This window comes from Muscardinus avellanarius (assembly GCF_963383645.1).
Source record: "Muscardinus avellanarius genome assembly, chromosome: 2".
Classification (NCBI taxonomy): Eukaryota; Metazoa; Chordata; class Mammalia; order Rodentia; family Gliridae; genus Muscardinus; species Muscardinus avellanarius.
The window spans coordinates 107,106,460-107,123,389 of NC_137787.1; the positions used below are offsets into that span (position 1 = coordinate 107,106,460).

General features: G+C 41.4%; 1 protein-coding gene across 1 annotated transcript in view; it reads right to left on the minus strand.

Annotated features, from left to right (window-relative positions):
• Positions 1–16,930, minus strand: part of CCDC93 (CCC complex scaffolding subunit CCDC93) — a gene marked incomplete at both ends in the record, with an annotated part of 85,353 nt that overhangs the window by 20,851 nt on the left and 47,572 nt on the right. Inside the window, 4 exons of the mRNA XM_080688793.1 lie at positions 844–925; positions 3,921–3,994; positions 7,091–7,153; positions 9,617–9,733. Of these exons, the coding sequence (XP_080544919.1) occupies positions 844–925; positions 3,921–3,994; positions 7,091–7,153; positions 9,617–9,733 (336 nt within the window). The remainder of the gene's footprint in view (positions 1–843; positions 926–3,920; positions 3,995–7,090; positions 7,154–9,616; positions 9,734–16,930) is intronic.

Below are 16,930 nucleotides of genomic sequence, written 5' to 3' on the forward strand. Positions count from 1 at the left end.
GAAGCAAATGAGTGAGTGGCCCAGAGCAGGGCTCCAATCAGGCTACTGCTTCCTCTCCACAGTGGGCCTCAGCTCTATCCACCTGTCCACCTCACCAAGTCACCCCTCTACTTGCCATCCTCCCTTAAGATCCAACTTCCTGATGGCTCCTGGGTGGGGCTGGCTCTCCCCTCCCCTGGGGCTCACAGACAACCTACTGGGCCGCTTTTCCTGCCTCCCACTGTAGTCACCTATGCATCCATCACCTCTGCCACTAGACTACAAGTTTCTAGATGGCAGAAGCTCAGGCTTCTATATGTGTCGATACCCCTGGTTTTCAGTCATGACTTTGTATGTTGTTCTTATTGTTGTTATTATTATTATTTTTGGAACTGGGGATTGATCCCAGGGTTATCCTACCTCTTATATATATCCCAGCCATTTTTTAAAAAATTGAAACAGGGTCTTGCTAAATCTTAATAAATTGCTGAGGTTGGCCTCAAACCTGTAATCCTCCTGTCTCAGCCTTCCCGGTACTGGGATTACAGGCTTGTGCCACCATGCCCAGACTAATGTTATTATCTTCAAAAAGGCCATCTATCAACAAAACAGAATGCATTTTTCAAGAACATTTTAAGATTTTTCTTTCTAAGACATTTGGAAATCAGGTAACTGTTGAATGATCCGTTTGGGGGTTGGGCACGCAGTTTTCATCTCACTACTCTGGTGTCCTCATGTGACTGGTGCGTATCTGTCTGAGGACAATACACAGTACACTGAAGAGGAAGCCCACGGCACAGCTGAGGTAAACCGCAAGTTTTCACAAGAGTTTGGGTTTGTTTGCCAATATCAAAAAGCACTTACTCGGCAATGTGCTTTAAACTCCTGTTCCTGACTTTTCAGATTTTCATTCATGGCTACAAGTGCTCTCAAGTTCTGCAGAATACTGAAGAGAAAAGGCAAAAAACAAACAAACAAGTGACGTATGGCAGCAGGCCATTATGATTTTATAAATGAGAGCTAAAAACTGCTCAGATAAAGAGGATTGTTTTTAATTTCCTTTGTCTTCTCTAAGAGTCTATTTGGCTTTCCACAAGTGTAATGACTTTCATTTAACTGACCCCATTACTTATTTATATGCCCAAGACCATCAAGCAGCTCCAAACAAACATTACAGATTCCAGAATTAAAATGTCAACTACAGAAATATCAATGAGCTTCAATAGCACTGATATATTTAATACCAATTATTCAACTACACTCAGGACATACATAATATTGAGAACCATTTTTAATATCCATTCTGAAAGGAAAATAAGTTGCTTAAGACCATAAAAAAGCACTAATTTGAAAATAAAATGTGAACTATCTGACAGTATTTTATTCCATATCTTGAAAGAAAGATTCCTAATTATTAAGCCAAGTGGTCTGTGGGTACTTATTGCTAAAAAATGTTCAACAAACCAGAATAGCTCATTCTGTGCTTGAAACTTTTTCTGATTTTTATAATTTTACTCAAATGAGCAACAACTAGATGTTACTACCCAAATGTCTGGATATTAAGTGCAAAACATTCAGATATTAAGTCCTTCCTCTCCTCTAACTACAATTAAAATTATGGGAGGTGGAGGAGGGGGGACAGAGAGGTGGAAGAAAAAAGTTCACAGAATCTTGGTCAGGTCAAAAAGAATTGCATCTAGTGAACTAAATAGACACTTCACAAAAGAAGAAATTCAAATGGTCACTAAACATATAAAAAAAAGTTCAACATCATTAGCAATCAGAGATCCAAATCAAATCTACTCTGAGATTTCACCTAACTCCAACTAGAATGGCAATTATTCAAACACAAACACAACAAATGCTGGTGAGAATGTGAAGAAGTGGAAACTCTAAAACATTGTTTGTGGGATTGCAAATTAGTGCAACCACTTTGGAAAACAATATGGAGGATCTTCAGAAGAATGAGATCGAACCTACCATAAAATCCAGCAATACTAACCCAGGGTATCTACCTTAAAAAGTAGAAACTAAACTACTAAAACTACTAAAAAGTAGAAACTAAACTACTAAACTAATGCATACATATCTATGCTCATAGCTGCACAATTCACAATTGCCAAACTATGGAACAGCTAAGACATCCATCAACAGATGAATGGATTACAAACTATGGGATATGTATACAATGGACTTTTACTCAGCCATAAAAAAAGAACAAAAATACATCATTTACAGGGAAATGGATGAAACCGGAGAACTTTATGCTAGGTGAGATTAGTCAGTCACAAAAAGTAAAAAAATAGGATTCTCTAATATGTGGAAGCTAAGGAGAAAAAGGGTCACAGGAGGAACTCTAGACGAGGAAGAAGAAACCATAGATGTAAAAATAAGGTGACCTGAGGGAGATGAGAAGGGGGAAGAGGGAAATTCCCTAATGTACATGATGTACATTCACAAACATATCAAAGTCAATCACTAAGTCAAACATGAGAAGGAGGGATGGGGGAGGGAATTGGGAAGGGCTAAATGAGTGATGTATGCATGTATGCTTCTACCATCTTGTACCTCATTAAAATGTATGACTACAGTGCATCAATAAAAAAATTGAGCCAGGCGTGGTGGTGCACGCTTGTAATCGCCGCACTTGGGAGGCAGAGACAGGAGGATCGCACAGGTTCGAAGCCAGCCTCACTGGCTTAAGAGGCCCTGTTTCCAAATAAAAAAGTATAAAATAGGTCTGGGAGTGTAGCCCGGAGGTAGAAGGGTTTCCAGGGACCCGAGTACCACACACACACACACACACACACACAAAAAAAAAAAAAAAAAAATTATAATTAGAAACAAACAGTATGGAGGATCCTCAGAAGAATGGGAACAAACTTACCATTTGATCTAGCAATACCACTTCTGGGTATCTACCCAAAGGAACAGAAACCAAACTACCAAACTAATACATGCGTATCTATGTTCATAGCTGCACAATTCATCATAGCCAAACTATGGAACCAACCAAGATGTAGATGAATGGATTACAAAACTATGGGATATGTACACAATGGAATTTTACTCAGCCATAAAAAAACACATATCATTTACAGGGAAATGGATGAAACTGGAGGACATTATGCTAAGTGAGGTTAGTCAGTCACAAAAAATAAGAAATAGGATGCTTTCCCTAATATGTGAAAGTTAGGGAGAAATGGGTCATAGGAGGAACCCTGGATGAAGAAGGAGATCCTATATAGGAGCAAATAAGGTGTCCTAACTGAGGGGCTGGGAGGAGGCATGAGGGAAACTCTCTAAAGCACATGATGTACTTAAACATATCAAAGTCAATCACTAAGCCAAGCATGGGAAGGAGTAATGGGGAGGGAATGGGGTGGGGTTGAGTAAGGGCTAATAGGGTGATATGTGCATGTATTTTCCACAAGTCTTTTATCCCATTAAGATGTATGACTACAATACACCAATTAAAAAAAAAAAAAAGATTGCCGGAGAAAACCCTGAAAAAATAAAAAAGAAACAAACAAACAAAAATGACTACATCTCTTCTCCCAGGGAGACAAGGCTGAAATGTAAGGTGGCAACAACAGACTTCTCCAAGAAGAACCAGGCTGGGGAAAAGAGTCAGAGGGAGATGTTGCCCTACATGCATGTTTTTGTACAATGAAGATATTACTCTTTTTAAAAACAGAAGAGCAAAAATATGCTCTTCAAAGGTGATTAGGAGAAGTATGAGTAGCTCCGTGCAGCCCAAGAGTTTGTCAGCAAGAGCTGAGCAACTGTCAACCCTTTCAAGATTAAGTTCATGGACCCGCACAGGGCCAGGACCCATGACCCCTGGCTGTTTTATCTGGTGGAAAAAACAAATTAAGCCTCCAGATACTGGCAAATTACTGTCTTCAAAGGGAAAATAAACGTATGCTGAGACCACTTACCTTGGGTCAGCTTTGGATTCTATCTTCTCAAGGGCTGCTTGCTCTTTGTCCAGTCGCTCACTATGACTCCTCAGCTGCAAGAAAAGAACAGAGAAGGCCTCATTGCTGCAAACATGGTAGCAGAGAGGAAGGCCAACGTTTTTTTTCCTTTCCTTAGTCCACACTTGAACCTGTGAACTCCCAAGTTCCTGGATTTGGCTGGAAATTCAGAAAAGAGATGGACCAAGCTGGTTGTCAGGTGTATGTTTGTAATCTCAGTACTTGGGAGGCTGACACAGGAGAGCTGCACACTCAGGAACAGCCTCAGCATTTAGTGAGAATCTCAGCAACCTAGTGAGACCTTATTTCAAAAACAAAAAATAAAAGAGGGCTGAGGATGTAGCTCAGAGGTAGAGTGCTCCAAAGTTGAATTCTCAGTATCACAGAGGAAAAAAAAAAGAGGAAAAGGAAGGAAGGAAAAGGAAAGGAAGTAAGGAGGGAGGAAAAAGAGAAAAGAAGGGAAACAAAGCAATGAGAGGAAACAAAGAAATGGGATGGGTGAAGAGCCAGCACGGTAAGGCCAAAGTCATACTTCTCTAGACACATTCCTCTGGTTAAAGAAATTTAGCAATGGCTTCAAATCACAGCACCAATGACCGGAAAGCCAAAAGTAATTCTAAGAGCAGGTGCCTTTTGGTAGCAAGGAGGAAAGAAAAAAGTACCAACACCTGGGTTTAAATCTCAGAATATTGCTGTCACAATAGGGTTAAAACCTTAGTCCCTTCAACAATTTCAAATCTTTTTATAAAGCAGATAAGGGAAACTTGAAAAAAACCTCACATTTTAGTGGATAAAATGTGCAATAACTTCATACCATAGAATATTATGCTAAAAGAGCAAAGTACCTTTTATAAAAACGCATGCACATGCGCACACTGCACAGAGGACTGAACCCAGGAGCATTCCACCACTGAGCTACACATCCTTAGCCCCTCCCCTCCTGTTTTGAAACAGTGTCTTCTTAAATTGTTGAGGCTGGCCTCAACCCACAATCTTGTCTCAGCCTTTCATTTACTGGGATTACAGGCACTTGGTTTACAATGACATTTTTTCTTTTTTTTTTTTTTTGAGCTATACCCCAAACCCTACGTTATATTTTATTTGGAAACAGGATCTAAGTACTTGAGGCTGGCTTTGAACCTGTCATCCTCCTATCTCAGCCTCCCAAGTAGTAGGACTATAGGAGTGCACCACCATGCCCAGCTAGGAGAAACTTTAGATACATTAAATGCCCTTAGAAGCAAAAGAAGTCACTACATATATTTATAAGAATCAGCCCCACAAATAGTAAATTAAAGTTGTTTGTACTGGTGAGGAGTCAGGCAAGACCTGTGAAGACCTGGTGCCCTGTGGCAGCCGTGCAGCCTCCCCCAGCGATGTCCTGTGCTGCTGCCATCTGTCTACTGCCTTCCACACCCTGCTTTACTTTTCCTAGATTTGTTAGAAAGATAAGTCTTCTGTTTTCAGTGCCATTAGGTTATCCTGGAAAGGCCAGTTTTGTTGCAAAGGTCAAAGCCAATTATCTTGGCGTGAACACATTGTAGAGCGCTCATTTTGCCCAACCTCTTTTTGAGCAGGTCAGGATACCCAGGCCTGGAGATGAATGTCATTATTATTCACAGATTGAAGAAATCAAATCCAGCACTAAGTTTTGTATCACTTCCCATTTTTCTAGATAGGAATTAGTTTGAATTATTAGATAGTAAGCTCTCTGAGAGGGCTTTGGTTCCAGACAGCCTGCATTTGAATTCTGCCACCTACCGCATGGCCTTTGGCCAGTGACTTAGGCTTTCTGCCCTGATTTTCCCATCTGTAAAACAGGGGTGAGAATAGCATGTTGCTAGGGTTGCTATGTAAGCAGTGGGCCTAGAATACCCCCAGCGTATGGTTGTGCTGGTTGTTATTATTTGAAGACAGAAAGACTTCCCCTCACTATTGACTTAACTCCCTCCCTCCACATTTATAGTACATGAAAAAAAGCTCAACACAAATGCTTAATTTTATTGTGCTTAGCACAAAAAAAATCACTTTACAATACTTAGAAAGTATATCTAAAGGCATATAAATGTCCTAGAAAATCAAGACATTTTGCCTTTAATCTCTTCCAAATTGCTATTCAGACTGATCCGTGACATGGTGACTTTGTGCTAGGGACTGCTACAGTGAGAAGAGACAGAGCCGCAGGGATCCAGCCCCACAGCCTCTCATCCATGGAGAAGGCGGCCACAGTCAGTGTAAAGGAAGCACATGTCCAAACGCACCATGGGCCTCTTTAGAGAAAACGAAAACAGTCTTTTTCTCCAAGCCATCCTCCCCTTTTTAAACACTCAGGCAGTAACTGAAGGGACCAGTCCGTCAGAATTGAAAAGCTTTCTCAGGTTTAGAGCATGGAAGTAGACTGTAGACTGCCACAGAAATAACAATCTCAAACTGGCAAGTTTCACTTGAAACTTTAGAAAATTAGGGAGCAGCTTGGTTTCAGAGACATCCTATGAGATTCTAGCTTCCAAGGGGTCCAGACAGTAGGAGGTAGGGACCACAGCCACAGATCGAGTAAGCACCAAGTTACCAGAGTGCTTTTCAGATCCAGAGGCAGACAGCTGTCACAGAAATGCAAGGGGCAGAGACATCTAAATGCTTCCCATCTGTTTTTGGCTCGTGTCCTCGGCAATCACGAGTGGGGTGAGCACACCGCAATGCTGACAAGATGGCACACCCGCAGCCTGGACTGGAAGCTGGAGCACACGCACCCCAGCCCTCCTTCCTGTCCTGCAGTACCCCACTCCACCTAGAAGATGAATGGCACCTTGCTCTCAAGGAATTCAGCACTCTAGAGCAGATACATAACCTGCTGCTTGAGGCGCAGGAGCCTGTGAGACCTGCAGCTCCTCTATGCCCCTTTGCCCATCAGGCTGACCTCTCCCATCAAGATCACTATAGGCACAAACATGGCAGCCCGAGTACACTGAAGGCATGGTCTCACACCTGCGACTGCCTCTGCCTTGAAACGTACTGGACGTCTGGGGACAAGACTGTTTCCCTGACACGAGCCAACGAAACACAGCTTCTGCTCACCATGCTGCTTAAAAACGAGTCTTGATGGAGGTCTGGAGGAAGGAGGATCTGCTTACCTCTGTTAGTGTTTTCTTCCTTTCATTGTATCTGGCTTGTAGGTTGGTATGATTTGATTGCAGCTGTAAATGAAAAGATAAAAGACATTTGTTCTCATTTGGTGCTTACACAGCATTATAGATGTGGATGGTATCCTGACTTCACAGATGAGAAAAGGGAAGCTCAGAACGATTTAAACTGAGAAAATGCAGGAATTTTAGAAGGGTTGCCAACAATATGTGAAAAAAATTCTCAAATATTTTAGTACCAGGTAGGTGTCATGCCATATACTAGATACTTTCCTTTATTCAGTGAAAGAAGAGACATTATATTTAATCTATAGGCAAGAAAATGAGGAGGTTGACTAAAGTATTATCACTGCCAACTGATAAAAGCCAGAATACAAATTCAAGTCTACCTAGCTTCTCTATGGCTATATTCCATTCAATTAACCAATTTGCCTACTCAGATCACAAACTGCATTTTAGCACTCAGGAATCTTGCCCAGAGTATGACTGACTGGCTAACAATGCCTTACACAAGAAAGGACTCAGGATTTCAACACTCAGAGAAATAAAACAGATTACCCACACTGTTCAAAGTTATGTAACTATAAACTGACATTTCAAAAACGTAAGTTCTCTCTTCTAGATTGTTTCCAGTGGCCCAAACTGGTCACATTCCTGCACACACTGGTCATCTTTAATAATATTACCCAGGGCAACAATAATCTTTGTGCTTTATTAAGAACCTACTATATATTAGGCAGTATGCCTAAACAATAATAGGTTCTTGGCAAATACAAGTTTTGAATCAACAACAAAACAGACCCAAAAGCTCAGGGGGACTTCCCTCTCAGTAGAGAATGAGCTAGAACTGCCTTTTGGAAGGAAGTATAGTATCTCTTCTCATGTTCAGATGGAAGGCAGAAGTGAACACCCCCTGTGTGAAGATACGCTGGCTCCTTGGGTCTTCAACAGCCTCCTTTAGAGCATAAAGACACATGACAAAGAAGACTCATCCTTGATTCCTATTATCCTGATTCCATGACGAGATCCTTTGCACCAATCACGTTCATGTTTTTATCACTGGCAAGGTTCATGAGTAGGGGTGATACTACTCTCTGGCTAAGAACTTACTATAATAGCTGATGTTTAAACAAATGATTGAATAAAACCCAAATCAAAGCCAGCCTATGCACCCTTCTTTTCTCATGATGTAGAGTGTGTGGGTAAAATCAATGTCTTGTTTATTTAGCTATGGCAGAATTCTAACAAAAGAAATTCAAACAAATGACCAGGCAGGACCATCTAATAACCTTGAATATATGGGATTTATATTCAAGAATGAAAAAATGCACAAGCTCAAAATGTCAATGAGCACCCATTTTTAGAAAAATCAGTTGTTACAGGATCTTACTCCTTCCCAAAACCTTCTGGTACAAGCATGTGTCTGATTAAACTTGACCAGCCACTGATGCAACTGAAGTACATAACTTCTCGTCACCCAATGACTGTTCCTGAGTCAAACTCTCCACTCTCCTCTTATGTCTACTTTCCAGGGCAAATGCATGAATGTCTCCCCAAAACAGTCCCACCCATCAGCAGGTATTACAGAATGCCATCCCTAACAGCTCTCTCAAAAATGACCCCATTTCCTTTATTTCCTTCTCATCAAGAGCTCACTCATGACTACTGCATCAGCCTCCTAATGGTTAGTTCTCTTGAGTCCCTCTGGCCCAAATCTAATTAATTCACCCTCCCACAACAAAGAGAACAGTCTTGGTGATGGGCAAATCGAGTCAGAGTACTCTCCTACCTCAACCCTCCAGTGGCTTCCATTGCTCTTAACACGTCCTCAAGTTCCTGTTTGACCAGACTCTGCTCTGCTGACCCCAGCACCTCACTTAGACTTTCTAACTGCAACTGAAACTGCCCACAGTTATTCCTTCCCCAGGCCTTTGCTCTTAGCCTTCCGGTCCCCCCACCCCACCAAGCCCTCCACACTTCCCATATGGATTCCTGCTCTGCCACTGCTGACTCACCTCCCCAGGCCCAGCCCTCCCTCGGTGACCTGGGGCTAGGCAAGGTCTCCTGTCAGTCCCTCCCCAGACTTTCCTTTCAGGACTCATCACAATGGTACCTAAATGATGATGAGTATGATGGATGCTTCCTTTATTGTATGAATCCCCTTTACACCTTGGATCCTTGAGAGCAGGGGTCAGAACATATTTTTCATTCCCATAGCTTGGCACAGCACACAATATTGCTCAGCAAGTATTTGTGAATGAAAGCTATTCTTGCTCTGTGATCTTCTATAACAGAGGCTGGCAAACTTTCCCTGTGAAAGGCCAGACGGTAAATATTTTAGGATATGTATGCAAATGAGGGTTCATATGTTCTACTTAAATTTTACTTGAAAGAAAATGAGTGTGGGATCACCTTTGACTAATCTACTGTGAAGATCTCTACTTCTCAAATTACTCTCTTCTTTGAAGAATGGTTTCATTTACTTGAATCAAATTATAAAAAAAAAAAAATACTAACCTCTTCCAGATGTCTGGTCCTCTGCGCAATCTGCTTATTTAAGGAGATGACTTTCCGATGGTGTAGCTGGGAGGTTCCTAATTTTTCTGGACTTTCTTCAGATGATAGCTCAGACTGCTGTGGGGTGAGGGGAGGGAAAACCCAGAGCACTTAATTAGTCACCTAGATTCATGTGACCCACTCCTGCTCTGTCTGGCAAAGAACTCAGACTGCGCAGCAGTCATGCCAAGCCAGGGCTCTCTTCAGAACCTGAAACCAAAGAAGGAGGTCCTGACACACTGACCCAAATCCCTACCACGAGAACCTACATTCCTGGCAGAGGGAGAAACATGGGCAAAGCACAGATCTACACATCTGATTTTGTTGACATCACAGAGGAAATTGGGCACCATCCCAGGGTCTTAAGGAGGGAGAATACATGGCCACAGCCATAACTTCCTAACATAACTTTGGAGTCATCAAATTATGAACTAAATTACATCAAAGTACTATAAGCACATGGTTAATAGTCTAACTACTCAGAAGAACTTACAATGAACAGCAAGTCTCCCAACTCATTAATCCCACCCATGGGCCCACTTCGTTAGCCATTTCTTATTTCCCATGTTAACAAAGGATAGACTTGAGAGTTAAAAGTTGCTGAGAAAGGTCAAGTAGAAAACTTCTGAAATTGTGTAGGTGAAGAGGGGATGGAAAAAGGGGCCAAACAGGACAGAGAATTTGCCAGGACTGGACATAGGTTAAGGGGAGGCCTCTGGGTAGGTGATGAGGTGAAGGTGGCGGAGTATTCCAGGAGAGGAGATGGCTGTCACAGAGAGATCACCAGAAGAAGAAAGCGGCATGGTGTAGATCCAAGCACCAAGCCAGCTTCAGGTTCCTTGGGAAAGCCTCAGGAAAATGAAACAGTTATAACAGCTGTCCTTAACATGCGTGCTGGGTTATTAGAGATAGTTTTATTAAATAAACATCCCTAATAATCACTTTTTTTTTCTTTACTGAAAGTACCCCAATTCCAAGCTAACCACTGATTTTAAGCCCAAGCACCACAAAACTATTTGGGTACTTGACTTTTGCTGTGTTTTACCAGTGATCATGAGCTTGAGAGTGTGGAAGCTGCACCCCTGGGGAGAATGGATGGGAAGTAAGGAGGAGAAGAAACCACAGGGTCACAACCATCATTTATTTTGGTTAAGGATTTCTCTAAATAATTCAGCAGCATTATTAACAGAAGGGCTTTATTGTTTTTTTTCTGTTTAATAACTCTAAAAGTAAAAACACTCAGCAGGATATGTCTACATAAAGCAGTAAGGAACATCATTTTCTGCTTTATGGGCTGATAAGTTATAAAAAAGAGAAAACCTAAGCATTTGTTATCACAATATACAATATATCTAGCCTTGAAACCTGAGACTTTGGAAAATGCCAATTAACAAACTTCAGCTTGTATGATTTCTGAAAATTAGAAGTTAACTTTTAAAAACTAACTTGGGACATACCAGGTATTCACAACCTATAGTCTGGGGAAGGAGAAAATTTCTGAAAATTATTTGAGAGCATAACAGGAGGAGGAGAAAGGACCATCCACTTCATATATCCAAATCATTTGTCAGGAAAGAGATGCAATTAACTAAATGTATCTTCTCTATTTCCACTACATTACCTTAAACTATATTAATCTGGCTACTTTTGTACGGCATATATTTAATAGTTTTGCTTTTGTAACTCATTTCAGCAATGGTTTTTAATATCCAATTCAGACTCCTTGATGTTCACTTCCAGCATGTCACTGGACTATCCTGAGTGCATTTTATACTAGCAGAATTAGATAAGCATTCTATTCTGTTTGAAATAAAATATTCCCCACTCTGGGGCTGGGATGTAGCTCAGTGGCAAAGTGCCTGCTTTGCAGGTGTGGTGCTCTGGGTTTGATCCCTGGTTCCAAAAAGACAAAAAAAAAAAAAAAAAAAAAAAAAGAAAAGAAAACCCTTTCAAAATATATCCCCCACTCACTGGAACTACCTGGTATGATATGCACCTATGTTTGACATCAGAGTTATTTTAGAGTATCCTGACCTCTGCTAGTACCTGTGTAGCTTCCAGCATGAGATGAGGGCAGATGACTTGCCTGCAGAGGTTGAGTGTCCACTCATACGATTCTCTCTGCAGCTTTGGCAGGAGCTGGATAGAGTCTCTGACTTTTATTAGAATTTCCTGCTGAGTTTTATATCCAAAGTACCAAAAGCATGAAAACCACCTCTACTCAGCTTCTATCCTTCTATTAGTAAATGTGGCACACATATAGCTCTGCTTTAAAACTATGAACTTCAAACTTCACTTAAGAGAACTCTTCTTGCAGGTAAACCAATATCTATTTTGGTATCTGGAAAAAAGATCTCTGGGCTAGCTGACTGGCTAATATCTCTCTGCCTGTCTGCCTGCCTCTCTACCTAGATCTGAATTTAGAGCCACATGGTCCCACGTGAGCCTTTCAAGGGCCCTGTGAGAGAAAACTTCTTTTCATTCAAAGATGTTATCTTTTCTTTCCTCATTTTGTCATGACTCTGCAGTAATCTTTCTTATATATTACATGGCATTTGCTACCACTGCTCTGATGTTAGTATGATTTATTGTTTGTAAATGAATCAATGCAGAAGCTATTGGGGTTCAATATTTAGGTGTCATTAAAGAGGTCCTGAAAATAAAGTGTTGAAAACCACTACTTTAATCTGAGGGGCCTGGCTCACTTGGGAATCTTCCCATTGAGTAAAACTCAAGAATATATCCACTAATGAGGACAGCCTATGAAGTGGACCCACCAAGAGGTTGGTCATCATTTATAACAATGAAAGAGGAAAGGTCTCCCTGATTCCACTCCTACTGAACAGGTTATTCAGAGAACCATACAAACAGAGCAAATGTCTGTGGAACACAGACTCTCTATGGAGTCTCTTAAGTTTGTCTGTACAAAGTATTAATGTACATTAATACTAGAATATTAAGTACTATTTCCAGATTTGACATTTCTCTAGTCCAATTAAAATCACTAATATGTACGTGTAAATCTGTGAGTTCCTCCATTATTTGCCTCCACACTGCCTAGTCAATGGAGCACTGTTCTATCTAAGTATCCAAACATACTTCTTTTTATTGGTGCACCATGATTATATATTACAGTGAGGTTTGGAATGACAGAAACGTGCATGCACACAGCCCTTGGTATGTTTCCCTCTGGATATCACCCTGTCCCCTCCCTGTACCCAGACATAACACTGAAACTGGTACTGATAGCTTCATTTATGAACACAGACTTACCTGAACTGTCTCCATTAATTCTCCCCTCTCACCTCCTCCTCTGGTTCCCCAAGGCTCCTACCGTTCCACTAGGAGCTCCCCTCGTTTATCTGAAGTCCCTTTTGTTCCTCATTTCTCCCTAGCTTCCAGCTATATGGCCTTTCACTTTGAGACAGGCTAATATTATTAATATGGCATACTATTCCTTCGTTCTATCCATTTTCCTGAAAATGACACAAATTTAATCTTTATGGCTGAGTAAAATTCCATCATGTCGATATACCATTATTTCATAATCCATTCACCTGCTGACAGAAACTTAGGTTGGTTCCATAGTTTGGCTACAGTGAACTGTGCTGCTGTAAATACGGAAATGTATGCATCACTATAATATTCTGATTTCACGCCGGGCGCGATGGCGCACGCTTGTAATCCTAGCACTTGGGAGGCTGAGACAGGAGGATTGCACAGGTTCAAAGCCAGCCTCAGCTACTTAGTGAGGCTCTCTGCAACTTAGTGAGACCATTTCCAAATAACGTATAAAATAGGCCTGGGAATATAGCCCAGAGGTAAAAGGCCCCTGGATTCCACCTCAAGTACCACAAAAAGAAAAAAGAAAAAGAAATATATGGTAGGGCTGTAGTTTAGAGATCGAATGCACCTGGGTTCCATCCCTAGACCCGCAAAAAAATAAATAAATAAATAAATTAATTAATTAATTAAAAAAATTCTGATTTCAAATTATTTGGGAAGATCCTCAAGAGTAATGTAGTTGGGTCATATGGGGGTTCCATTCCAAGTCCTTTGAGATATCTCTATACTGAGCCGGGCTTGGTGGCACACACTTGTAACCCCACCATTCGGAAGGCTGAGACAGGAGGATCGTGGTTCACAGCCAGCCTCAGCTACTTAGTGAGGCCCTCCATTACTTAGTGAAACCCTGTTTCAAAATAAAGAATAAAAAATAGGGCAAGGGGTGTAGCTCGGAGGTCAAATGCCCCTGGGTTCCATCTCCAGACCCGCAAAAAAAAAAAAAAAAAAGGAAATCTCTACAATGATCTTCAGAGCAGCTGAACATATTTGTAGTCCCATAAACTTTCAAACATACTTTTTATTGAGCAATTTAAAAATGAAAGAACAGAGCTTCAACTCTAGGCACTAAACAATTTCTAGAGATACATTTTTAGGGAACACAGAGAGTTCACAGTGAAAAAGCACATTAGAAATCAAAATATCATGAGCAAATCAGACAACAGAATTAAATATGAAAAGACAAAAACACACACACTTCTCAGAAGCCACAGAGATGAAAACCAATCACTTTTGTGTGACCGTTCAGCTTATCTATCTACAAGTATCGACAACTCTTCCACCTGTCCTTTCTATAACAAAATGACAGCACCATTCATCAACTTGGCTACTATCTCCAGGACATACCCTCAGGTTTTGTTTGTTTTTTTGGTGGTACTGGGGTTCCTGGAAAGCCTTCTACCTCTGGGCTACACTCCCAGATCTATTTTTTATATTTTTATTTGGAAACAGGGTCTCTTGCTGGCTTCGAACCTTGTGATCCTCCTATCTCCACCTCCCAAGCGCGGGGGTTACAAGCGTGCACCACCACGCCCAGCTGCTACCCTCATTTTGTGTGTGTGTGTGTGTGTGTGTATGTGTATGTGTGGTACGGGGATGGAACCCTTCTACCTCTGGACTACACTCCCAGACCTATTTTATATTTTTACTTGGAAACAGGGTCTCTTACGCCAGCGCGGCTGGCTTCGAGTGATCCTTCTGTCTCCACCTCCCAAGCACGGGGATTACAAGCATGCGCCACCATGCCCGGCATCAGTTTTTACGTAGCATGTGCAGTACTCCCAATAGTAGGGTGTGGTGGTGTGCAGCTATATTGTAGTAACTGGGAGACTGAGACAGGAGGATTATAAGTTTAAGACCAGTGTCAGCAACTTAGACTCTTTCAAAATAAAAAATTAAAAGGGCTGAGGGTGCAGCTCAGAAGTAGAATGTCCCTGGGTTCAATCCCTAGTACAAAACAAAATAAAAGTACTTTTGCTGGCATCTGACCACTGCAGATAGGCAGCATATGACCATCCACTTTCCCTGCTCAGAGACTCCCACTAATGAAATTCTATGAATTTCAGACTGTTATTTATGTAACCTGAGTCTAAGGCTTTGCTCTGGGTCCCACAGTGAGCAACACAAACGCTCAGAATGCACTTAACACTTAGGGGGCAAAACAAAATCCCAAACCTCCTGCTTTAATCCTCATCATCTACTGTCTGCTCAGACGGTATGATCAGCAAACTGTGAACTGGTACAGTGAGTTTTTCTGAAACAAACAATTCACAATGATCTCCTCATGTGACATTCCCAGTGTTGCTCAGACCTGACGAGCTAACACCTGTTTCATTATGTAAAGTGATAAAAACCTAATATGTCACAAGTTGTGCTGTGTGGTAAGAGACCCTGATAAGCTGACAATTGACCAGCTGAAAATGTTCTTTGCCATTAATTATTGTGTGTTACAACATGAGTCACAAAGAATTTAGAAAATCTTGGAGCAGTTTAGGGAAGCTGACATATTCACCGTCGTTCTCTTCAGATATTCAGAATTTATAGGGATTTTCTCAGTTCTGATAATAGTTTTGTATTCTCCCCCTTTTCTCCTATCCTAACCTCCCTGACATATTTCAACTGATCTTTTTCAGAACTCCCCCCCCCCACCATCTTTGTGGTACTAGGGATTGAACCCAGGGAAATTCTACCTCTGGGCTACACTCCAAGCCCTATTTTATTTTTTTAAATTTTGAAACAGGGTCTCACTAAATTGCTGAGACTAGCTGTAAACCTGCAATCCTCCTGTCTCAGCCTCCCAAGTACTTACAAATGTGCACCACCGTGCCTGGCTTTTCAGACCCTATTATGTGTGAAGCGCAGAGGTAGGCACTGGATGGTGGCAGACAAAGACCTGACCTCTGGACCTGCAGTTTAGTCAGGCAAAACTGACCCACTTAGAAATGAAGGTGTTCTATCCTCCACATGCTCTCAATGCCTAAACTGAGTCACAGAGAAAAAAAGAATCCTGAAAGCTCTACTCACCTTCCCTCCCTTCACAAATATCTATGAACTCCCTCTTATTAGGCACTGGAGACACAGCAATTCTGGTCCTCATGTACAGCAAACATCCCAATCCTGGGATTCAGGGCACCGTGAGGGCTCCGTGGAGGAGCCTCTGGACACTTATGGATTATAAATCTGGAGGTGTCGTATATTCCTCTTTCTGCTGCTTTACAGGAACCAAATTAAATTGAGTTACATATCTCAAAAAGAGGCTTTGAAACACATGGGTTATTTATCATGCTATGCCGTTAAAACCACATGTGAGGTTTACAAATGAAAGAAACCTGCACATGTTTCTACCTCATTTTTATATCCCAGTTTCTACTGACTTTCCAAACACTTGTTCTAGGCAGGGTGTCAACTGCTCCTTGGTTACATGAGCTCTTTCACATTTTATCCTCCAAAAACTATCTTGGCCTTTTTCTTCACTAAGCAAAAATAAATTCTGGTCATAGTCTAACTTGGGTTTTTCTCAAGTCCCACCCCACCAAAAAAATTCCCTCTTGAGCATTCTTCACTCTCATCTCTAGTTCCAAGGGTTTTATTACAGAGATCTGAATGTGGCAGCATCAATTTTAGATGAAGTGCCAGTGTCTAGTTTCAGCTCAATCTATGGCCATAAAATATAAAGACAAAACCTAGGTGTGGTGGCGCACGCTTGTAATCCCTGCGCTTGGGAGGCTGAATCAGAAGGATTGCACAGGTTCAAAGCCAGCCTCAGCTACTTAGTGAGGCTCTCAGCAACTTAGTAAGACCCCGTTTCCAAATAAAGTATAAAAAAACAGGTCTGGGGTTATAGCCTGGAGGTAGAAAAGCCCCTGAGTTCCACCCCCAGTACCACAAAAATAAATAAAGACAAATCAACACACAGTATGGACAAGCCTAATA